Here is a 24,458-nt window from a genome sequence, read left to right on the forward strand (position 1 = left end):
CTCAACTCCTTCCCTTTGAGCTTCTGTCCTCCCAGCTCGGTACCGACCACAAGGCTTCAACTGCTCTTCCTGATTCTCCTCCCTCCCTCCCTCCAGCACAACTTCCTCCTCTTCAACCCCCCCTCCCTCCCCGGTACCAGCAAACAATTCTGAGCCTCCCACCCCGCCACGTGGCAGGCGCTCGCGGCGCCGGAGGCGATCTCCTTCCTCCTCCCGGTCTAGATCCAGGAGCCCTTCGCGTTCTTCCTCAAGGCGCCCAGGTCACTATCCAGACCCTCGGTTCCCCTACCCTTATGACTATCCCTATCCTATCTACCCTCCTCCCTTTCCTTTTTACCCGGGATTCTACCCTCCAGGAGAACTCTCCCGTCCTCCTACTCCCCATGTTCCTCCACCTCCTCGTATGCCTCCTTCAGCTTCCATAGCAGCCCCTCCCCCTGCTGCTCTCTCCCCACCTCATACCCCTATTCCTCCCCCGGTTCCAGCAGTGGAAGACCCCCTGCCTGAGGACAATACTATTGAGCTGGATTCATCCACTGACTCCCCACCTTCGCCCCCCCCTCCAGACCCAGATCCAGAGATAACACCAGAAGATTTTAAAAACTTCTCAGCCCTTCTGATCAGACTTTCAAGGTCCCTTAATATCACACCCTCTGAATCCACTGATGTAGTTCAAGATCCATATTTCACATCAGCTGAACAACAACAACCTCAGTCATACACCTCCCTTCCTACCATTCCCTACCTTTTGAAACTACTAAAGACTACGGGCATAGCTCCACACCTGGTTCCAGCCACTCCCAAAAGGGCAGAAAACTTATATCGCATTGACCTTTCTTCTGCTTCTTGGCTCTCTAAACTACCCAAAGCAGACTCTATTGTTACTAATGCCCAACCAAAGCCAGTCCAAAGAAACCAATCAGCCCCTTCTGACAAAGAAGGGAGAAAACTTGATGCTATGGCAAAGAAATTCTATTCCTCTGCATGCCTCTTCGCTCATATCGCACATTATGAGCGTTTACCAAACTTTTCTTTGGAACAAAATTGGCCCTTACCTTGACTTATTGCCACAAGCTGACCAAGCAATGGCAAAAGTATTTAAACAAGAGGCTGTCCTTTTATCCAATGCCCAGAAAGATCTGGCCAAAAATACTGCTGACTCTTCAGGCAAGCTCATAGCAGGAGCAGTCGCTCTGAGACGCCATGCCTGGCTCAGATCCTCTACCCTTTCAACCTCTCAACGTTCGTTGATCGAAGACCTTCCTATGGATGAGACCGGCCTCTTTAATCCAGAGACCGATTCTCAACTGGAACATTCTCACAAAATGAATCAGACTGTTAATAAATATAACAACCAACCATACCAACCTTACAACCAACAAAGATGGGGATCATATTACCACTATCCTCAACCCTATCGGGGCCACTACAATCCCTCCTCATACAGAGGCAAACAACGCCCTCAATTCCCCACTACGGGATCCAAGAGACCTCCTCCTCTCTTTAAGGGTCAGTATCAGGGTGCCAAACCACCTGACAACAAAAAACGGCGTTTTTAGCACTATTCCATCTCCCACATGCCACCCATTACCTGAACCCCACCATTTTTATTTTGACAGGCTTCATTTTTTCTTACCACAATGGCAGGCCATAACTATCGACACTTGGGTCCTTGATATCGTAGACAGAGGCTACACCATAGAATTTGACACCCTCCCTCCACCAGGAAGGGTTGTCCTGACCCAATCATCACCCATCCTATAGAATGAGGTTCAAACTCTCCTGCTCAAAGGAGCCATATCCCCCACCCCTCCTCGTCACCTGCATTCATGTTTTTTTCCAGATATTTTCTTGTGGATAAGCGAGATGGTGGCCTTCGCCCCATTCTCGACCTCCGTGATGTCAACTTTTTTATCAAACCACGTAAATTCCGTATGGTCACTTTACCTACCATTCTTCCCTTCATTGGGAAAGGCGCCTGGTTGGCCACCATTTATCTCCGGGACGCCTACTTTCATATTTCAATTAGAGAATCCCACCGTAGATACCTCACCTTTACCATAGACAACCACTCATTTTCCTTTAACTCCCTTCCCTTTGGCCTTTCGGCTGCTCCTAGGGTATTTACTAAATGTATGGCGGTAGTTGCCTCCCACCTCCGCCAACGTGGTATTACCGCTTTTCCATATCTAGACGACTGGTTATTGGCCGCGAAATCCCGTAATCAGCTGTCTTCTGACATCCATTATACTTTGTCTCTTTTACAGAACCTCTGCCTCCTGGTCAACCACGAAAAATCCTACCTGAAACCAACACAAAACATACAGTTTATCGGAGCCACCATAGATACCATCACACAAAGGGCTTACCTTCCAAAAGATCGGTTCCTCAAACTCAAAGACTCCATCATCGACCTCCAATCACGTGGCTGCTACACCGCCTGGTCTATCCAGTCCCTCCTTGGTCACATGTCTTCCACAACCAACGTCACTCCATTTGCACGCCTTCGTCTTCGTCCCCTCCAATCATGGTTCCTCTCAGTGTTCGACTTCTCTCACGACAAACATTCCATGACCCTCCATCCCCCCCCCCCCCATGATACTCCAATCCCTGTCATGGTGGACAAAGGAGTCCAATGTATGCTCGGGTCTACCCTTCATAAGCCCTCATCCATCACTCTCCCTGACAACGGACGCTTCCTCTACGGGATGGGGGGCTCACCTTCAGGGTCTCACGATCAGCGGACGCTGGTCCCCTCAGGAACAACAACATCACATCAATGTCCTAGAACTCCTAGCAGTTGAGAAAGCTCTTCGAGCCTTCTCAAACCTAGTCTCCAGTCAAACGCTACAACTACTAACAGACAACACAACTGTCAAATATTACATAAACAAACAAGGGGGAACTCACTCCACACTCTCCTCTCCATCACCACCCAAATCTGGGAATGGTGTATCCTCCACAACACATACCTCATAGCAATTCATCTCCCCGGAGAGGAGAACACCCTAGCGGACTTTTTGAGCAGGACACCATCCAACAACCACGAATGGCGCCTGAACCCCAAACACTTCCACTCACTAACACTCCAGTGGGGCACTCCACAGATAGACATCTTCGCATCCCCAACAAACACCCACTGCACTCTCTACTGCGCACGGCTCCGCCCTCGCGCATTCCCAGGCTGCTTAGGAGACGCCTTTCTCTTTTCAGTGGTCACGGGGCCTTCTATATGCCTTCCCCCCCCCCTTCCTCTCCTCACCAGGGTTGTAGCGAAACTCATTTCGGACAACTCGAACTGCATTCTCATCACCCCGTGGTGGCCACGCCAACCGTGGTTCACCCCTCTCCTTCAGGCGTCACAACACACCTTCCTGCGCCTTCCACCAGATCCGGATCTCCTCACTCTCCAAGAGGGTCTGATCCACCATCCAGACCTCCTCCGCCTTCAACTGACGGCATGGAGGATCACACCATGTCCCACCTCTCCGAGTCAGTCCGACTCATAATTCAGGCAGCCCAAAAGTCATCTACCAAAAAATCCTATACATACAAGTGGAACGTGTTCCTAAAATTCCTACAACCTTTAGGACATCAGCCTACTACAGCCCCTGTGTCCCTGGTTTTAGATTTTTTAGTTCATCTATCCAATAAGGGCTATACCCTTTCTTCTATCAAATGCTACCTTGCAGCACTCTCCTGGTATAGAAGAAAGTCAGGCCAACTATCCCTTTTTCGAGACCCTTTTATTCGACTTTTTCTCAAAGGATATAAAAATATCCATCCACCAGTTGCCAAGCCCCTCCCGGCCTGGAGCCTAGAGCTCGTCCTCTCCCAGCTTTCAAAACCCCCCTTTGAACCTATGTCGACTACCGACATCTCTCATCTTTCATGGAAAACTGCTTTCCTCGTTGCAGTTACTTCGGCACGACATGCCAGTGAGCTAACGGCTCTCCGCTTCGATCCCCCTTTCATCCGTTTCCATGAGGACAAGGTTGTCCTACGCACAGACGTCACCTTCCTTCCTAAGGTAGTGTCTCATTTTCATATGTGTCAAGATATTGTTCTCCCAGCCTTCTTCCCAAAACCCTCTTCCCCCCTCGAAGTTGCCCTTCATTCCCTAGATGTTAAAAGGGCCCTCTCCTTCTACTTACATAGAACAGCACCTCACAGGAAATCTCCTATGTTGTTTCTCAAATATAGAAAGGACGTCCTGGGCCTCCCAGTGACTTCCCAAAGGCTTGCTTCATGGATAGTGTCTACAATCCAGCTAGCCTATCAGTTGGCAGGTAAACCTCCCCCTCCAGGAATTAAGGCTCACTCTACAAGGGCAGTTTCTGCTTCTCAAGCCTTTTTAAGGGGAGTTTCTGTCAAGGACATTTGCAAAGCAGCAACATGGTCGACGCCATCTACGTTTGCTGCCCACTACAAGTTGGATATCCTCGCCAAGAAGGATGCATCATTTGGCAGAGCCGTTCTTTTCTCCTGCGTGGCATGACCCACCTCCAGGTACATAGCTTGTTAAGTCACCCATATGTGCGCATTTCACAGACAGTACGAAGTAGAAACATAGGTTGCTTACCTGTAAACATGTTTCTTCGAGTATACTGTCTGTGAAATGCGCACGAACCCGCCCGTCCTCCCCTCTACAGTCATGCCTACAAATTCGCTGCTGCCGGCGGCGAGGAACTAGGTAGCTCCGCCCATGGAGCCTATTATATGACTGGGAGGATGGGCGGAGTTTGGGTAAAATTCTTTTAATGATCTTATAATGTCCGAATTTGCTGCGCATGCGCGGGGATAAACCCATATGTGCGCATTTCACAGACAGTATACTCGAAGAAACATGTTTACAGGTAAGCAACCTATGTTTATTGGGTTTTGTTGTGTATTGTTTGAGTCAGTTTTAATGCTGCTTTTTTATACCCCTGTGTTTTATTCAATTGTGTTTTATTTGATTGTTATGCTTTGCTATGTTTTATTTTAATCATATTTTTTGTTTTTAATTGATTGTTTTGCTTTGATGTTTTGTGGACAGTTTGTCCCATGTGTAAGCCACCCTGAGTCCCTTCAGGGAGATGGAGATGGGGTATCAAAATAAAGTTATTATTATTACTATTATCCTTCTTGTACCCTTTCACATCCCTCAATATGTTTTGCAATTAAAATAATATGAAAAATAAACACCCACAATTTTTAGACAGACCTCATTTTTAGAGATATTTACAGGGGAAAGAAGTGTGCCTTAGAATTGAGGAAATATACTATTAAAATCTCAGTAGGGAAAAAAAGATGTTATGATAAAGATGTTCTTGTGTAACAGCTGCTTCCAGAACCCCACAACTATAATGATCAGCAAGTTCTCTTGTGGCCCTGGCATGCTTCTCATAGAGAACAATGTAATTAAACTGTATGCACCAATTTATTGATTGGTGCTTGCCTTCTTTTTATTAGGTACAATATGTGGACTATGGATATATTGAAAGAATTCCTCAGTGTCATCTCTGCCCAACTGTTCTTTATGCTGACATACCTCCATTTTCCATACCATGCCAGCTCTCTAAAGTTGTGCCAGTGAGTAGACAGATGCTGCTTTTTGACAAGTAATAACTTACATTCTGAAAAATATGTATAACTAATTTAGGAGAAAAAGAAAGAAAAAAAGAGAAAGAGAATATCCTTTTTAAAAGTTTCAGCACTTCTCTTATTGGCATAAACATCATGTTTTGTGTAATGTCTTATTATCGCAGGCATATACCCAAGATTGTGAAACATCTTCTCTTCAGGATTCTCCCGGTCATGCTTGATGTAATATAGAAATAGGGAGTGGAATTATTTTGTTGGTTTCTGCTGTATAGCAATATCTATTATCTTTATGCACAGTGACCTTTCTTTGTTGTGCAACAGGAGCTGGGTGCATTTCCATAAGCAATTCATAGCAACAGTAGAGCAGTGCATTGGCACTATCTATTCAGTTGCCACTGGGCAGCCATGTGTAGCCATCATAGGTTTGGGAGGTTGAAACTGCTCCTTCAGTCCACGTGGATGCATAGGCTGGGATTGTGCAGCTCAAGAAGACTGGGTAGCTGTCTATCTTCAAAAGTAGAGCTTTACATCTTCTATCTCCAGCTGGGTCAGCCCTGAAGAAACTTTTTTCTGATTAACTGCTGTATCTTTCTCTTGGGTCGTCTAGGTTGGAAGTGTTTGGCAGCAAGATGCAGTTGAACTCCTTCAAGAACTTCTTACGAAAAGACTTGTTGAAATACACGTTACGGTAAGAATAAAGTGTAAATCATTAAAACTTGGAAGATGCTCATTTCACAGTCACTGGATTTATTTCTGGTTTTGTACTAATGCATTTTGTCAGAAGCACGCAGTAAAATCAATGTTCAGAACTCTTAAAGAATTAGGTTTTTTGATTCATTGAATTTTGGGGGGAAATTAGATATGAAGGTTGGTTGGTTGGTTGGTTGGTTGGTTAGTGTTGTTGTTTTCATATCAGGAGTGTTTTCATGTCAGGAGTGTTTTCATGTCAGGAGTGACTTGAGAAACTTCATTATTGAGAAACTTCAAGTCACTTCTGGTGTGAGAGAATTGGCTGTCTGCAAGGACGTTGCCCTGGGGACACCCAGATGTTTGATATTTTACCATCCTGTGGAAGGCTTCTCTCATGTCTCCACATGTGGAGCTGGAGCTGACAGAGGGAGTTCAACCTGCTCTCACCGGATTCGAACCGCTGACCTATTGGTCAGCAGTCCTGCTGGCACAAGGGTTTAACCCACTGCGCCACCAGGGGCTCCTATGAATATAGTCAGGTTTGTTCATACTTGTTAGTTTCAAAATGTGCTTGAAGCAGAGGTGTTTTTATTTCAATGTGAAAAGAAATATGGATCATTTGGCCTACAATTCTCATCCAACCTGCCCAGCTAAGCAAATAGTAATTGATTATGGCAAATTACATACCAACTGGAGAGCCATACATACTCCAGTTCTTAAACATTATTATTGAGATTTATCCACAAGTTGGGGAAAGAATAATATTGCCATAATGAAGTTTAAAACTAAACAATCTGCAGGGTTTCTGATAATGGCAGTGAAAAAAAAAAGAATCAGCAATAATAATCTGCTGAGTTCCTGATGGGGGCAGGTGATAAGAATAAGGCATGAAGTTGCAAGAATAAAGCATCCAAAATAGAACGCAGACAAATAATAAGCCCTCCACCCATCCCAACTGCCACCGCCCTGGTCTCAGAGGGAAAAAAGAGGCAGTATCTGCTAGACTTAAATACCTTCCACATTGCTTTTCTAATTTCCGTTTGTCTCACCCCTTTATTAGATAGAAGCAGGAAACAATTTTGCTGTTCTTTTATTTACAAAGCAGCATGTACCGTGATAGCACTATATAAATAAATGATGATAACGACAATTATGATGACAATTAAATGATACAACTACTAAAATATTAGGAGCAAATAAAAATGAGGAAAGACAATTATTGAAATCAAAGTCAATATTAGTATGATATGACCAAATCTATATAAATAAAAATGTAATACTTGTTTGTGGGATTAACATAACTCAAAAACCACTGGACGAATTGACACCAATTTTTGACACTAACAGACCAATAAGTGACTGTTATTCATAAAACTCCCCCAAAAAAGTGGAAAGGACTTTAAAACCCCAAAAAGCTAAATGACGATACAATACATGCGTGAAAAGAACTCCCCTCCTTGGCCCACAGCAGTTCGGCCCCCAGTCCTGTACCCCAAAGACAGCAGCAGTTGGGTGGAGCAATGAGCAGACTTGAGGGTGACATGAGGGCACAAGGAAAGTTTGTGTGTGGGGCCGGGGGGGGGGGGGGTAGTCACTCACCTTGAACATAAGCAAACAGGGAAACCGCAAGTGGCTCAGACCACGCCTCAAACCCAGGCCACTGTCTAGAGGCACCGTGGCGGCTGCCTGTTTGGCTGGCCATTTGGCCACATGCCCCACACACTTCCGCTTAACCTCTCGCCTGCCAGATGGGGCCAACGAGACAGTCCCCCAACCTCAAATTTGTCATTTGGAGAAAATACTTCTGGAGCCTTTCATCTAGAAACCCCATCACTTAACTTACCAGCATGTTACATGTGTGAGTCTTCCATCTCTTTGTTAGAGCAATGTTGTACTACTTTGATAAACTAGCGGGAACTGGGTTTCTGTACATCTTGTTTGGCACCGATGCATATGCCTGTTTTGTGATGGACAGGTTTTGAGGGCCCTGTCTGCCTATTCAGGATTTTGCAGTTAACTTTGTTGTGTAGACTGCATGAAATGAAAATAAGAGCATAAACAAAAGCAACAGTTTTGTTTGTCTTCACAGGAGCAGTCAGACGGCCTGTGTGGAAAAGTGTCCATTAAACTCTATTTTTCTGGAATGTCACTGTCTTCCTTTATGGCATACCATAAACATTGTGTTAATGAAGATGCTGCTGACAGTATACCAAAACTGGTAATGCTTTCTTTCCATCATTAAGAATTATATAGAACTACAAGGATAAGCAGACCTTGAATAATGTGCTGGACTTTCAGTTGTTGTTTTAATTATTTTTTATTGTTGTTAATATCAGCATCAACAACAGTAACAATGGAAATGGTCCATACTGTAGGCATGTGGTTAGGTCAGTGGTTGCCAACCTGTGGTCCATGGACCACCAGTGGTCCTCAAGAACGAAAATATGGTCCACGTCCTCACCATTACTACACTGTTGCAGTGAGAGCAACTCGTCTCGCAAAGCCCTCTTACAGTGCCAAGGCTGATTAAATATGGTTTTCTGTGGGTGAGCAGATGGCAAATTTCTGCATCAGAAACTACAGCTGATATGGTCTATCCAATGCGGTTTTCTGAATCGTCACCCCAAAAAATGTTGGAGAGTGGTTCCTGGTCAAAAAAAGGTTGGGAATCACTGGTTTAAGCTGAAAGAAGTTAGAAGTTTCTATCTTCTGAATATATTTAAAACCTGTATAATACTTGGCAAATCAGAGGTGTAAGTGCCCTTCCATCAATGATGTGCTTACAAAAGACAGTGTGAAGAGGGAGGGGAAAGACGGGAAGGGACTTGTCCTTTGTTACACTTTCTGCAAAGCCTTGGGGTTTTTAGCTGAAATGGGAGAGATGTGTACAGGCATTCAAATGATACTAGTAGGCGGTATGGTGATTTTACGTTTATATCTCATTTTCATCTTGATTTCTTTGGCCAGATACTTTTAAGGAGCCCAATCTAAGTCTTTATAAAGATTTTTTTAATTCTCAAAAAGTATATTTTTGATACAAAAATATACTTTTTGAGTATTTGTTTACACTTTTGTTTACAACATTTGTTTACTTGCTCTAGGAAATTACTAATGGTGATGAAGAAAAGTTGGAGGAAAATTGTGACATCAGTTATGAGGTAAAGTGAAATATTCAATTGTCGACCCTGTCCCCCCTTTAATTCTTAAATCAATCACCGTGTTAGGTTTCTTCTTTGTGATTTTTAGAATTTGCCTATATGACTCCAAGTTGCACTTGCACAAAGCCCTTTGAAACCCAGTTGCATGTATATCTGTAATCTTTATGTCTAGGAAAGATTCCAATATTTTCAGGCAGTGGTGGAGCCAAGTTAACTTCTGTTGCCACCTTAGTAAGGCAAGTGATGGTGTATCTTACAGAAGTCTCTCCTTTTGGATCTCTGGCTCCTCAGTTCTTTCACCTTGCCTCGCCCAGAAAAAGGCTTTTATATCTTTCTCTTTCTCTTTTAAACCTTTTTTTTCTTTTTACAAAACAAAAACACACTTGCTTATTTATCTCTCTCAGTTTGTACCTGACCAAGGTGATGATGGCCCATGAGCATCCATGTTTTCCTGTTTGTTTTACAGTCCCATTCCCTCCAAGGAGTGCAACAACAGTAGTGATGATGATGATGGTGGTGATGATATTTTTTTATGACCATTCTCACCTCCTCCCAGCTCAGACTCCTTTATCTGAATGCCTTAATAGACATCAAAAAGAGTCTCAATGCCTCCTTTCCAGACAAAATAAGAGAAATCAAATAGTCTCTTTTATTCACAGGGACCAAGACAGCAGAGTTAATGAGACTGACATACCTTTCATCCACAACACCTGCAAGCATCTCTTTAGAACCTCAGATTCCGTTTTTTGTTTTCTGCTGTGCCTTTCATTTCTTTTATTTCCTCCTTGGGAGAGATGTAAATGGCCATTAAATGTAAACATTGCCAGCATTTTTTCTTGATGCAAATGTGACAAAGTGGAGCTGCTCACCTGAATACCTTTGCCTGGGCAGATGCAGTCTGTGTCTCAGAAACAGTAACAGAGTGAGACTTTTAATTTGGGCATTGATTCCAGTTTGCTTGAGTCCCAACTCTTTGATGATGAGTAATTAGTTTGTTATTGATTTGGTGATTCTTCTGCAATTGGGATTAATAGTTGGATTGTGAATCTTGCACATAGAGTAGTCTCCAAAACACTACCGCAAATTTGTTAATCCAAGTGTATCTTCTCAGTCACCTTGGCATTCTTTGGAGATTGCTCATTTTTTCTCTAGGCACAAGTGTTTCTTTTTCTGTTTAAGGAATTAATGCTGTCAGAAATAGATACTCCCCTTCTGCCTCCATATGTATCACCACTGCTTCCGGTTCTTGGAGAACTCACACCAGTGAAAGTAACACATGTGGTGTCACCTAATGAGGTATTGTGAAATAGGTTCAGCAAATATTACTATCAGATTATTTTGTAATTGCTTCCTGTCACTTAAATGCATCAGATACCTTTTAGTGATTTTTTTAAAAAATGTTCATTTTGTGATCCAGAAAAGTTTACATTTGCAAGCATTGGGATATTTATGGGTTAAATGAAGTTTCTAGTTGCTTGAGAGTTACTATTAAAATAGACCTAACTAATTCTGTATCCCTTACTATACCATACCATAACAAGCTCCCAGTGGCGCTATGGGTAAAATCCTTGTGCTGGCAGGACTGCTGACCAAAAGGTTGGCGGTTTGAATCCGGGAAGCAGGGTTACCTCCTGTCTGTCAGTTCTAGCTTCTCATGCGGGGACATAAGAGAAGCCTCCCAGAAGGATGGTAAAACATCTGGGCGTCCCCTGGGCAGCATCCTTGCAGATGGCCAATTCTCTTGACACCAGAAGCGACTTGCAGTTTCTCAAGTCACTCCGGAAACACAAAAAACCCATACCATACCATACCATAAACTCTGTATTGAGTTGATATTAAGACTGAAATACAGTAATTCAAAGCAAATTAAGACAAACTTAATGTTTTACTGTATTATACATGTATTTGAATTTTTATATAAAGTATTTTTTCTTGGACTTTTTTTGCAATTTATTTGAGAGTTCTGCTTGTTTGAGTTCCAATTAACTCAGAGCCTACTGTATTTATTTAGAGATGTGATTGATATGGTCTTTCCAGGAATTTTTAGGCCTTCCAGTGTGACTTTATGCTCACCTTTCAGATGTTAACTAGGGAGCTATTCTGGAGGACATGTCTTCTCCCAAGTAAAAAAAACACTAGTTTCTTATTTATATTTTTTCCACTTTTGTGTTGGGTTTTGCTGACTGTATATCTAGGTGGGGAGAAGCTGGGTCTATCAGTAGGGGCTCACCCCGCTCCCCGGATTCGAACCACTGACCAAAAGGTCAGCAAGTTCAGCAGCTGAGCGGTTTAACCCACTGCGCCACTGGGTCTCCACTGTAAAACATGTGAAATTGTTGAATCAGACCCCATTCCACTAGTTAAAAATGGAACTAGACAAATGCTCCACCTGCTTCTCTGTGAATTAATACATTTCATGCATATAACATTTTGATCTGGGAATATTTTTGGGGTCGCAGGTGTACATTTCTGTTGATCGGCCTGACAGTTCCGAGATACAAAATGAAAACGAGGAAACTCTCACGGATGCCTTGCGTCAGTGTAATCAGAACATAGAATCCATTCCTTGTCTGTCTGATTTTCGAAAAGGTATTTAATTCTTAGATGTTTATAAATATAAATGAACTGCATTAGACCACCCTGTACACCTTGGTCTCAAGTTCTGTAATAATTTCAGGTACAATGTTCCATAATAATGAGAATCGGTGGGTGATCATCGCCCAGTGTCTGATTCTCTTTTCTTACTGGCTAATCTCATAGGAAGTCAAAGGCTGATACTCAATCTCAAGGCCAGAAAGACAGAATATAAAATTAATCTTTGAGTTCTCTGTTGCATTAAAAATTAATAGGATAACCAATTCCCAAAAATCTTTTACATATTTGCAGTCCCACCACATATGCATGTAGGTTCCAATTTCTTGGCATCCTCGCCAAGAAATTGGAACATTTCTCATTATTGTTCTTATTTATAATGTTTAACCTTCTTGGTGTTAAATACCATTTCCAAATTAGTTTATAATAATTTTCTGGTTATAACAGAAATAGAAAATATTATGAATATAAAATTAGGAGGAATCCAGTAGAAATATTACTTTTAATTAATAAAGAGGATGGGAAAGATAAGAGGGGGAAAAATTAATAGACATGTTATTAACAGCAGCTAGACTATTAATTGCAAAATATTGGAAAGGGGCAATGAAAATACAGATGAATGAATGGTATAAAGAAGTCTGGGAAATGGCATTGAACGATAAACTAACATCAAATTTAAAAGTAAAGAAGGGATTATATAAAAAATGACTTTGAAAGTATCTGGAGAAAATTTCTAGAAAAAATATTGGAAAAGGAAGATGGGAATTTACCTCCAAATGAAGAACTGATTTTTTGGTGGGACTTTAGGAAAAGAGATGGCTGTGGAGAAGAGGGAGCACAGGGGTGAATGTAAATAAAAGAGAGATAATGTATAGTATATGTCTATATAACTGTATTTTCTCTTCTCAAATAAAAAAATGTTATTTAAAAAAATTAATAGGATAAAATGGAGCATCCTGAAAACTATTCATTTGTTTATATTGCTATTAAAATGGCAACAAATTCTCAGATAATAAAGTAGCTGTTGTTATATGGTATACGTTCCATATTGAAAGCATCTAATGATGTCTTTTTGGTTCCATCAAATTATATAAAGTATTTTGCAAGAAAATAGGATATATCTGGGTGTCTTTTAACATCATCTCTAGAAGTTGCACATTCACATTAAGTGAGGTGTGTCAAAAACATGATTGCTGTTTGGTTGGTTTTATTTATTTTTTATTTGTCTGTTGTATATTTTATTTCTAGTCTGGTACCTGGTTCTTGATACGTCACTAGGAAAAGAAGGGAATGCTCATCGATATCGCTAAAAACCAGACAAGTGATTCCACAAACAAAACATGAGTGCTATAAAATAGCCCAAACTGTTGAAATTGCTGTAGAGATGAAATAATGTATTGCTTGATGTTTCTGTTTAATAGGCATGCCTTGCCTTGCCAAGTACCGAGATGGGTCATGGTATCGAGCAGAATTGCTCTCAATTAGTGAGTTCCAGCCTCTTTCAATTCTGGTGAAATTTGTTGACTATGGATCAACTGAAAAATTGCTCACAAGCAGGTAAGATGTACTTTGAACATATACTTTTTTCCAGCAGTAGAGTTGAGTGAGTTCTTGTTGATGCTCCAGAAGGCAGGGCCCAACCTGTTGGATGTTTGAATTGCTGTATTGTGCGAGGGAAAGTTGGCTCCTGCTCTGTTTCCAAATGCTTCCATAATGCATTGATTACAGAGTTTATCCTACAATAAAAGGCCTCCAACTCACAGAAGCCCTAGCCAGCTTGTCCAATGGCCAGGGATTCTGGGAGTTGAAGTCCAAAACATCTGGAGAGCCACGGGGTGGACACCACTACCTTAGGCCCCTTCCACACAGCTGAATAAAATCCCACAGTATCTGCTTTGAACTGGAATATATGGCACTGTGGTCTAAGATAACCCAGTTCAAAGCAGATATTGTGGGATTTTCTGCCTTGATATTCTGGGTTATATAGCTGTGTGGAAGGGTCCTTAGACCAATCCACAATCCGTTGAGCTATATTTACTTGTGCTAATCCCAGAGGCAGGATCAGCAAGATCTCCAATTTCAAGAGAGTGAATTACTTTTGCCCTAAAGGGGAAACTCTGCTGCAAATCCTCCTCTTCCATTTGAAGTGGAGTCAAATGGGAGATTCTCTTGATTTGACAGAAGAATTTTACAAAAGCACCATCATTTCAGGGGTCAGGGAGCTAGGCCCCCCTATCAAACTCTCCCTCTTCTTTAAAAGTATTCTGCAAGATATTAGTTGTGATTTTTTGTGTGTGTCAGGAGCGACTTGAGAAACTGCAAGACACTTCCAGTGTGAGAGAATTGGCCGTCTTCAGTCCTGCCAGCACAAGAGCAGGACTGACCCATTGTACCACTGGGAGCTCCTTATTAGTTGTGATGTTGCATCTTAAAATGAGGACAAATCATATTTATCCTTACTTAGATGACCTTCCAGTCTGTCTTCCATCACTATAGCAGGATCCCCCGATGGCACAATGGGTTAAATCCTTGTGCTGGCTGAACTGCAGACCGAAAGGTTGGTGGTTTGAATCTCGGGAGCGGGGTGAGCTCCTGACTGTCACCTCTAGCTTCCCATGCAAGGACATGAGAGAAGCCTCCCACAGGATGGTAAAATATCAAACATCTGGGCGTCCCCTGGGCAGTGTCCTTGCAGACGGCCAATTCTCTCACACCAGAAGCAGCTTGCAGTTTCTCAAGTTGCTCCTGACACTAAAAAAAGCAGGATCCTCTGCAAGTGCAGCACTTCATACATGCTGTTACCTTTCCAGACTTCATATTTAAAAGGGAGAAGAGTCCGCTCCCTTCAGTCCAAACCATTCAGTGTCTGGGTGCGGATATCAGCAACAGATAAGTAATGCTTTGCATGGCAGGGGGTTAGACTAGATGGTCCATGTGATCTCTTCCATTAGTCTATGATTCTAATTGGCGTTGGCCTTTAAAGCCCTAAACGGTTCCGGCCCAAGCTACCTATCTGACTGCATCTCTGCCTATGAATCCACCAGGAGTTTGAGATCTTCCGGGGAGACCCTGCTCTCGATCTCGCCTGCTTCTCAAGCTCGGCTGGCGGGGACGAGAGATAGGGCCTTCTCGGTGGTGGCTCCTCGGCTGTGGAACGCCCTTCCTACGGACATTAGACTAGCACCATCTCTAATGGTATTCTGCAAAAAGGTGAAGACCTGGATGTTTGTGCAGGCGTTTGAGTAATTTAGTGCAATCTGGTAATGGAACATAGGAATGGAACAATGGACGACGAACCTGGACTACGCTTGGATGATGAGAAGATTGGGTACGGTTGTTTTTTGTAATAATTGTGCATTGTAATTGCTTATTGGTAATTTATGGATAATGTGTTAAGTCAATTGTTATATGTTGTATGGAACCACTGCTGTTTCTACTGTTTTTACTGTTTGTGAACCGCCGTGAGTCGCCTTCGGGCTTGAGATACAGCGGTATATAAGCAAAGTAAATAAATAAATAAATATGTCTCTTTCTCTGGACAAAGTGGTGAAGATTCAGGACCTTTTCAGATCAGCCCTTCTCATCCATTCACACAGACATCATGATTTATTCACACTGGTGTGGTCCTTGGTAGTTTGCAAATCGTCTTGGGCAGTCTTTCACCTCAAAGATTTGCAGTAGCTCATTCATCCCTACCAACAGGAAATGGCATTTCAATAGAATTTCAACACCCTTTCCACATTCCATGCCATCATGAGGAAAGCTTTTTAGCAGTGGCTATCCTCACCTTTACTCAGGAGCACTCCATCTAAGGAACAAGAAAGGAACTGGTAACTTCAGGCGGAAGGTTGAGAGATTGATGTGTTCATTGCCGTTTGAACTTGGCTGAAGGATTGTGGCCTCCAGCAGAATTGATTCAACAGCATAAACTGGCTAGCACTAGTTTTGCTTGCTTTGAAAGTTATCGTGTCTGGCCAGACTGGTGGGAGATAAGCAGACAAGACTCCAGATTGGTTCTCCCTGCCTTTTGGAGCATCAAGGAGAAGTAACTCACCCCAAAGAACCCTCCCTTGCACTGCTGCAAAGGGAGATTTTGCATTTGTCCAACTTTGCATTTTTGAAAACTTGTTTAAGACTAGAAAACCAGCCAGTATCAAGTACAAATTTTATTAATTTCCTGCAGTGTTTTATCTGGAACCAAAGCTAAATTGTTTATGGACTGTCACCTTGACTAATGTTACTTGCTAACTTGAATTTTGTTCCAGCTTACGTCAGATGCCTCCGCAGTTGATGCAGTATCCTGTGCAAGCATTTAAAGTCATGCTGGCTGGATTTAAGCCTGCTTCGTGTAGTCTAGAAGCAGAAAGAATTCCTTATTGTCCTGAGTGGAGCATAGCGGCATTGTGGGCTGCAATGGATCTTTTCCAAGGGAAAAAGCTCTGTGCTTCCTCTCTAGTAAGCATCTGCTTTATCTCTCTTCTCATTCTATCCAATCCTTTTAAACTTTCAGCTTTGCCAGAGGTGCCACAGTAAGCCAGAACTTAGTTCTTTCTGGTTGGACATCACAGGCTACACCTTTTTCACCTCAGTCTGTGTTGTGGGTTCAATGTGAGGGGTCTCCAACTGCAGAGCTGGGGAAAATTCTGCATTGGCCAATTCAGGTTTTGCCTGAGGTCACTCCTATTGACATCATGTTCATAGAAATATAGAGTTGGAATAGACCTCATAGGCCATCCTGTCCAACCCCCTGCCAAGAAGCAGGAAAATCACATTAAAAGCACCCCCGACAGATGGCCCTCCAGCCTCTGTTTAAAAACCTTCAAAGAAGAAACCACCACACTCTGAGGCAGAGAGTTCCACTGCTGAACAGCTCTCACAGTTAGGACATTCTTCCTCGTGTTCAGGTGAAATCTCCTTTCCTGCAATTTGAAGCCATTGTTCCATGTCCTAGTCTCCAGGGCAGAAGAAAACAACCTTGCTCCCTCCTCCCTATGACTTCCCCTCACATATTTCTACATGGCCATCGTGTCTTCTCCCAGCCTCCTCTTCTGTAGGCTAAACATGCCCAGTTCTTTAAGCCGCTCCTTATTGATTGAAAACTCTTAATGTGGTCTTCTGATTTGTTTTACATGTTAATATTGGACATATCTTGCTTTCAGACACACTCACCGCAGCATACCGTATTTCTTTATGAAGCTGGACACCTGTTTCATATGAAGTTGGTAGAAATGGGATTTGCAGAATTAAGTTAATAACAGGTAAATCTGATGAATTGGAAGTATTGGACACGTGAGCATGTATGATGTTTAGAGCTGTAACTCTAATTAACTTTTATCCAGCATAATAAACATTTTGCAATCCAAGGAAACCTAAAACATTTCAAAGGCCAGAGGCCTGCTTGGGTGTCTCTTTGGAAAGAGAAAAAGAGTAACTAAAGTCGCTGTAATGATGCAGAGATAAACCAGCTGAGATACCATCCATGGATGGATGGATGGATGGATGGATGGATGGATGGATGGATGGATGGATGGATAGATAGATAGATAGATAGATAGATAGATAGAGCAACATTGCAGTAGGGAGAGTGGGAAGATTATATTATGGCCCCAGTGGGTGGGGGAGATTTATATTTCCCTGAATGTAAATAGGGAAGGGACCCAATCCAGAGGAGAATCAAAGTATGGAAAGCATAAAATCCCCCTTTTTTCACAGAGGATTTAGCTACCTTGACTTTACTTCTTAAAAGCTGCTCATGTAATTTAGTTGGCACATGTACTAGACTAGAATTTTCTGGTGAACTTTTGCTTGTCAAATCAGAACAGATTGAAAATTGGCACTGAAAGAATGAGAAGGGGGGGGGGGGTTGGTTGTTATTTTGTCTTCAAGCACTGGTCATTGATTAAGTTTTGAACTACACTATTCCAATCCCTATTTTCACATCGAGGAAGTATTTAATGAAGGGCAGCAAGGCCAAGCATGTTTCAAAATCATACTCTCTGACATGGCATTTATTTCTGCATTGAGAGCTAAGTCTTTTCTCGTGTGGTCTCTGCAACACACACAAATGGGCAGGTACATCTTTGGTAAATTCAAGAGCTAAGCACTCCTTTACCTTCCTCATTATTGTAGTCTTAGGGACTGCCTAAAAAAAGATGATGGATTGGAAAAAAAGGAATTGGAACAGGCTAAATTAAAGGGAATAGGGAAGGAATGGGAGGGAGAAGCAAGAAGTGGTCAGTGAGTGGGAAACAGCCAGCTTCACTGTACCTTGTTTATTGCATCTTATTTATTATTGGTTCTTATTTAGATTGTATGCCTGAGAGCAAATTAATTATTTGTAAGCCACTCCGAGTGCCTTTGTGGCTTTATAAATACTCTAAACAAATACTGTATTTTAAATAAATAAAATAATTGTTTTGGTCCAAAGACAGGTTCTAGCTTTCCATGTGCATGATTACTTTTTAAAATACAGAGCAGCACTTAAGCCTGTGGTTATTGTTGTAGTCAGACATTGCACCCAATGCCCCCGGTGGTGCAGTGGGTTAAACCCCTGTGCCGGCAGGACTGAAGACCGACAGGTCACAGGTTCGAATCCGGGGAGAGGCGGATGAGCTCCCTCTATCAGCTCCAGCTCCTCATACGGAGACATGAGAGAAGCCTCCCACAAGGATGATAAAAACATCAAATCATCCGGGTGTCCCCTGGGCAACGTCCTTGCAGACGGCCAATTCTCTCACATCAGAAGCGACTTGCAGTTTCTCAAGTCGCTCCTGACACGACAAAAAAAAATTTGAACCCAATAACTACAGTCATTGGTATTCTTATGTAACTTACATTGTTTTTCAGGGTATTTCTCAATAATCAACTTCTTTTGTATTTCAGATTCAAGTTTTCGATTAAAACCATGCCTGAATGGGGAGAAGTTTTTTTGCTTTTTGGGGTTTTTTTTCTACCAACATTGTCTGCCAGAGTGTAGAACTACTTTTCTGTTTAAAAGTTGAAAAATTGGAATTTAAATTTAATTTAAATGTTTAAATAAAAATAGTTATGATGCATCAGAAAACAGTTGTGTTGTCTTCTGCAATATCTTTTTCACTATATTAAAAAATAGATCATTTGCAAGCATGTTGCTTTGCCCTAATACAGTTTCATGACGGGAAGTTGTTAACATCTTTTCCTTCAACCTTGTGAAATAAGGGAACTTATTAAGTGCCATTCGATAGGTAAGTTTTTCTTTGGCCACTGTTTCCATCACATCCATATCTGGGATTCCCTGCCTAAATGAAAGAGCCATCTGTTGCGCAAGAGGAGCCAGGCCACATCCATGCCTTTTCCTCCAGCGGGCTATTTTATTCTCTCACAACAAAGCCTTTATGAGGGCCCCATTTGAATAACTCCACCTGATATGCCTTTCTATGCTCTCTTTTTCAAATGTCTTTTGGCTCATGGCTGTCATATCAGCTAGAAGGGTTTCCAAACTGACTGGTAGTTTCTCAAGTTTGACACACAACTTCTCTCTGGATATGAGGGGGTCTTCTTTCAAAAAATGTGCTCATTTTCTCACCTTTCCCAGTCTTTGCGCTTCCTTCCCTTAGTCTTCATCCCACTCATGCTCTAGGGAAGGAATCACACTCACCAGATATCTGAAAAGCCTTATATTTACATCAAGTGCAATAGATCATTCCAGATGTTGGAAGCTCAGTTTCTTTTCTTTCTATTACACTGGGAAAGAAGGTCTGTCTCTATGATCACTAGATAACATAAGGCAAAGCTTCTTAAACTCTGAGTCCTGTGCTGTTGCGCCCAAGCTACTTTAAATGTCTCTTTAGCATGAACGTGTCCTAACTTTCTGTCAGCTTAGGGGATGCTGGATTACCTTCCTGTTTGAGCAAGGAACACCACAGAATACTGTTCACGCTATTGCTTTCATGAAATGGTAACGATTTATTAACTGGTCTTGGATCTGTCTCCACCCAGGCACTAACTGCCAGCCGTGGATGATTTCTGAGAAAAATAATAGGTGATAGTTTTCCTTGCTTGCCGTCTCTGATATAGAGACCTCTAATTATTGGGTTGTTGTAGGTTTTTTCGGGCTATATGGCCATGTTCTAGAGGCATTCTCTCCTGACGTTTCGCCTGCATCTATGGCAAGCACCTCACTACCTCTGAGGATGCTTGCCATAGATGCAGGCGAAACGTCAGGAGAGAATGCCTCTAGAACATGGCCATATGGCCTGAAAAAACCTACAACCCCCCCCCCCCCCAGTGATTCCGGCCATGAAAGCCTTTGACAATACATTTAACTAATTATTGATTTAGAAATTGACTTGAAATGGCTTGTCCAAGTCTGGATCTCACTGGGACCAACTGCAGACATGTCTTGCTTCCAAGATTCCCTGGTGATCTATGATCTAAAATGGCTCCCTTTCCTCAGGCAAAGGGACAGGCACAAACCAGGAAGAGTTTTCTTAAACTCCATCCTCATAAAACTAACGTTAAAATTACTACTCAAACTGGGTGAGGAAGACTGACTGAATCGGAACTTATACAGTTCCTAAATGGGGTTCCCTGAGCTATAAACCTATATACCTGAGGTAATGCAAAATGCCTTGGGCCTGAAGGGAACTCAAATGGAAAAGCTCGGACTTCAAGCATGTATTTTTGCAGCCTACAACAGTCATTTGACATTTGTAAGAGAACAAGGGGTTTAAGACTCAACTAGATTGCAGACACGTCTGCAATATTTTCGACCAACATTTCCTTGGAGCAAATACAACTAACCACATATTTTTTTAAGAAATGGGAAAACTACGTGTCTCATGAGACGACTGTGGTGGAAGCTGTTCTGCAATGCTCCCCTGTCAATGTTGAAGATGCTGCTGAGGCTTCACACTAAATGTTTGGTTTGTTGTGAGGCATATGAACTAGGTATAGTAGTGACAGGCAATCTGCAAAAGCTCAGACATTAGAGGACAACATATCAGTTGTTTCAAAATTTATTAACAACACAGTTTTACTCTTATATACAAATAATTTTTACAAGTGAGATTAGGGTAGTGTTTAGGAAAAGCTAAAAAGAAAACAGACAAGACAGAACATACATTTATGGGAGAGTGTCCATAATAACATTGCCATCCTTATCTTTAACTCTGACTCGACCTGAAGCATATTGAGTCTCTTGGCGTCCATCCACGTAAACTGTCTTGATGGTCCCATCAGGATATTCACGTCTCTTGAAATGGGCTGTGTGCATTTCTTGCTCCCCATTATTGAACTCTACTATTCTACTTCCATCCCTAAAAAGACATAAGTAACTTTTAAAAATAAATTTCAGTGTGATTTTTAATCTACAGCTAAATTACACAGCAACATTAAGGAGTAGAGCAGTGGTTCTCAACCTGAGGTCCCCAGATGTTTTTGGCCTACAACTCCCAGAAATCCCAGCTAGTTTACCAGCTGTTAGGATTTCTGGGAATTGTAGGACAAAAACATCTGGGGACTCCAGGTTGAGAACCACTGGAGTAGAGGGAAGGAGAACATACAGCATCTTTTTTTCTTTTCTGTACAACCACCATTCATACGTTTCACTCACACAAGTATGGCTGGCACAGCTACATTAATATTGTAGTTATTGGTCATTTTTACACATACGCTTCAACAGGGCCTAAGAATGTTATTCTATTAAAGAGATCCAAATCTAATGATTTAATAACAGAATAGCAAGTACAGTTCACACGCATACGGATAAGATTTTTTGAGTCACTTTTTGACAAAAACTTTGACTTACACATGAGTATATATACTCATATACTATGAGTATATATACTCATGTGTATATGAGTACACATGTACACATACTCAAAAGGGCCCCCTGGTGGTGCAGTGGGTTAAACCACCGAGCTGCTGAACTTGCTGATCAAAACGTTCAAATCCAGGAAGCGGGGTGAGCTCCCACTGTTAACCCCAACTTCTGCCAGCCTAACAGTTTGAAAACATGCAAATGTGAGTAGATCAGTAGCTACTGCTTCTGCAGGAAGGTAATGGTGCTCCATGCCGTCATGCCGTCCACATGACCTTGGAGGTGTCTACGGACAACACCAGCTCTGCAGCGTAGAAATGGAGATGAGCACCACTCTCCAGAGTGTGACATGACTAGATTTAATGTCATGCTAAGCCTTTACCTTTACTATATATATACAGTACTTGATACCACTCTAGAAACAGTCTCCTCCCCCCAAAGCTATTTTAAAAGAGATCTACAAGTTCTTCTACATAACCAGTGGGTTTTATCAAAATAAACTTACTGCTGTATGTGGAGAATGGTGCCGTCAGGAAAAATGTTTACTTCTCGTCCATCTGTGAACACGTTTTTAACTGTTTGATCAGGGAATACAATCTCTTTCCTTCCATCTGGAAAATGCTTCTCTGCAATCATGATCATATTTCATGTCAGGATGTTCATACGCTTTGGTCCTTTTTCATTATAGTTCTTAAATGTACAGTAAGCACTCCATATTTATGGGTTGAAACTTTGTGAATTTGTTTAGTCACAGGCTTGCTGTCACCCAGGGCCATAGCCAGAAAAAAAATTCGGGGAGGGTTGACAATTTCAGGGGGCTGTTTGAAAATTTCGGGGGGGGGGGGGTTGAAACCTGCCTCCTAGCTCACTCTGAAGCAAAGAGCACAGCAGGGGGCAGAGCAACCTTCCATAGCCTGCAGCTCCACCCCTGTCAACCACCTCCACCAAGTCTGGCCTCCTTAATGAGAGCATTCAATGCACACACACCCAACTTGGTTGCTTCACTACATCGGCTATTGCTGCAAGTAATGACAGTGTGAAAAAATTGCCAATATTTGCTTGAGATAGTGCTTACAGTTCTGGAGGGACTCATAGACTTAGCATAGACTTAGCATCTCATAGACTTAGCATGGGGATTTGGTTAACTAGTTAAAATTCATGAGTAAACCAGTTTTTTTTAAAAAAAATCTGAAACATTTCGGGGGGGGGGTTGAACCCCTAAAACCACCCCCTCACTACAGGCCTGCTGTCACCCTACTTAGACAGGCATGGACAAACTTTGGCCCTCTACGTGTCTTGGACTTCAACTCCTACAAGTCCTGTTAGGACTTGTGGGAGTTGCAGTCCAAAACACCTGGAGGGCCAAAGTTTGCCCATAACTGAACTATATGCTTTACAGAAGAGAAAAACAGAATTCAATTTACCTATCTGCCCATTGGAGAAGTGGAGGACTTCTAAACCTGTAGGGTATGTGGTATGGGTTGTTTTGGCATTTGCATAATAGTATACCTATTGGGGAAAGTTCATAAAAATGACATTAGTAGATTATAATGGCTATCTAGGATGACACACACTGATTGCGCTAGATACATACCACTCTCTGATCTTCCAGGATTTGTTTTATATCCCCGTTAAAAAAGCTCACAGTTGTAATCTTTCCATCATAGCTCACTTCCTTCCGTGTGCCATTAGGGAAGATAATAAGGTGGGAACCATTTTTTAAAAGCTTTTCAACCTAAAAAAACAACGGAAAATGAATATGTGTTTCATAATTAGACTGCAGATGAGAATTGATTGCTTGATGTATTGGAAAATCTGAATTTACACAACTGATACTTTCATGAGGATCAAGCGAGCAAGCTAAGATAAGATCTAGCTTGAGAACAAAGATGGATAGAAATTTCACAACATGCTATTTTGAAGCAGATGGAGATTTGTTTGATTTGATTTCATGACTGGAATTGCTGGGTTGTTGTGAGTTTTCCAGGCTGTATAGCCATGTTCCATATATAGCCATATATCTGTGGAATGTCCAGGGTGGGAGAAAGAACTGTCTGCTTGAGGCAAGTGTGAATGTTGCAATTGGCCACCTCGATCAGTATTTAATGGCCTCGCAGCTTCAAAATCTGGCTGATTGCTGCCTGGGGAAATCCTTTGTTGGGAGGTGTTACCTGGCCCTGATTGAGTCTTGTCTGGATTTCCCCTACTTTTTTAGTGTTGCTTTTTATTTACTGTCCTAATATTAGAGTTTTTAAAATCCTGGTAGCCAGATTTTGTTCATTTTCATGGTTGCCTGCTTCTTTTGGCCACTTATTCCATCAGCGCACTTCGGTTGAGATTGAATGTTTACTTTTAAGGTTTTTTATTGTATTTATATTTGAATTGTTCAATTGGAATGTCATGTTTATTACTGTATGTTTAAATTGATATGCCATGTTTATTATTATATGTGTAATGCGGCATTGTATGCTATGGTCTGTAAACCGCCCTGAGTCCCCCATTGGGGTGAGAAGGGCGGGGTATAAATGTAGTATAATAATAATAATAATAATAATAATAATAATAATGGTTTCCTCCTTTCTGATGGAATTGTCCACATGCTTAAGGATTGCAATGACTTCTCTGTGTAGTCT

At 42.0% G+C, this 24,458-nt stretch overlaps 2 protein-coding genes across 3 annotated transcripts in view; one reads left to right on the forward strand and one right to left on the reverse strand.

The window, feature by feature from the left end:
- RNF17 (ring finger protein 17) overlaps positions 1-18,996 on the forward strand; it is a 67,839-nt gene extending 48,843 nt beyond the window's left edge. Inside the window, exons 28-37 of the mRNA XM_060770980.2 lie at positions 5,455-5,574; positions 6,194-6,274; positions 8,366-8,494; positions 9,378-9,434; positions 10,614-10,730; positions 11,894-12,023; positions 13,448-13,583; positions 16,292-16,481; positions 17,186-17,284; positions 18,909-18,996. Of these exons, the coding sequence (XP_060626963.2) occupies positions 5,455-5,574; positions 6,194-6,274; positions 8,366-8,494; positions 9,378-9,434; positions 10,614-10,730; positions 11,894-12,023; positions 13,448-13,583; positions 16,292-16,481; positions 17,186-17,278 (1,053 nt within the window). The 3' untranslated portion in view covers positions 17,279-17,284; positions 18,909-18,996. The remainder of the gene's footprint in view (positions 1-5,454; positions 5,575-6,193; positions 6,275-8,365; positions 8,495-9,377; positions 9,435-10,613; positions 10,731-11,893; positions 12,024-13,447; positions 13,584-16,291; positions 16,482-17,185; positions 17,285-18,908) is intronic.
- A 2,010-nt stretch (positions 18,997-21,006) lies between these two features.
- The window catches only part of CENPJ (centromere protein J), a 28,059-nt gene continuing 24,607 nt past the window's right edge, over positions 21,007-24,458 (reverse strand). For both annotated transcript variants that reach the window (XM_060770978.2, XM_060770976.2), the window contains exons 14-17: positions 23,420-23,560; positions 23,250-23,334; positions 22,331-22,451; positions 21,007-21,322 (exon numbers count right to left, since the gene is read on the reverse strand). In XM_060770978.2, the coding sequence (XP_060626961.2) occupies positions 21,130-21,322; positions 22,331-22,451; positions 23,250-23,334; positions 23,420-23,560 (540 nt within the window). In that variant the 3' untranslated portion in view covers positions 21,007-21,129. The remainder of the gene's footprint in view (positions 21,323-22,330; positions 22,452-23,249; positions 23,335-23,419; positions 23,561-24,458) is intronic.

The sequence above is a fragment of the Anolis sagrei genome, chromosome 3, assembly GCF_037176765.1.
Source record: "Anolis sagrei isolate rAnoSag1 chromosome 3, rAnoSag1.mat, whole genome shotgun sequence".
NCBI lineage: Eukaryota > Metazoa > Chordata > Lepidosauria > Squamata > Dactyloidae > Anolis > Anolis sagrei.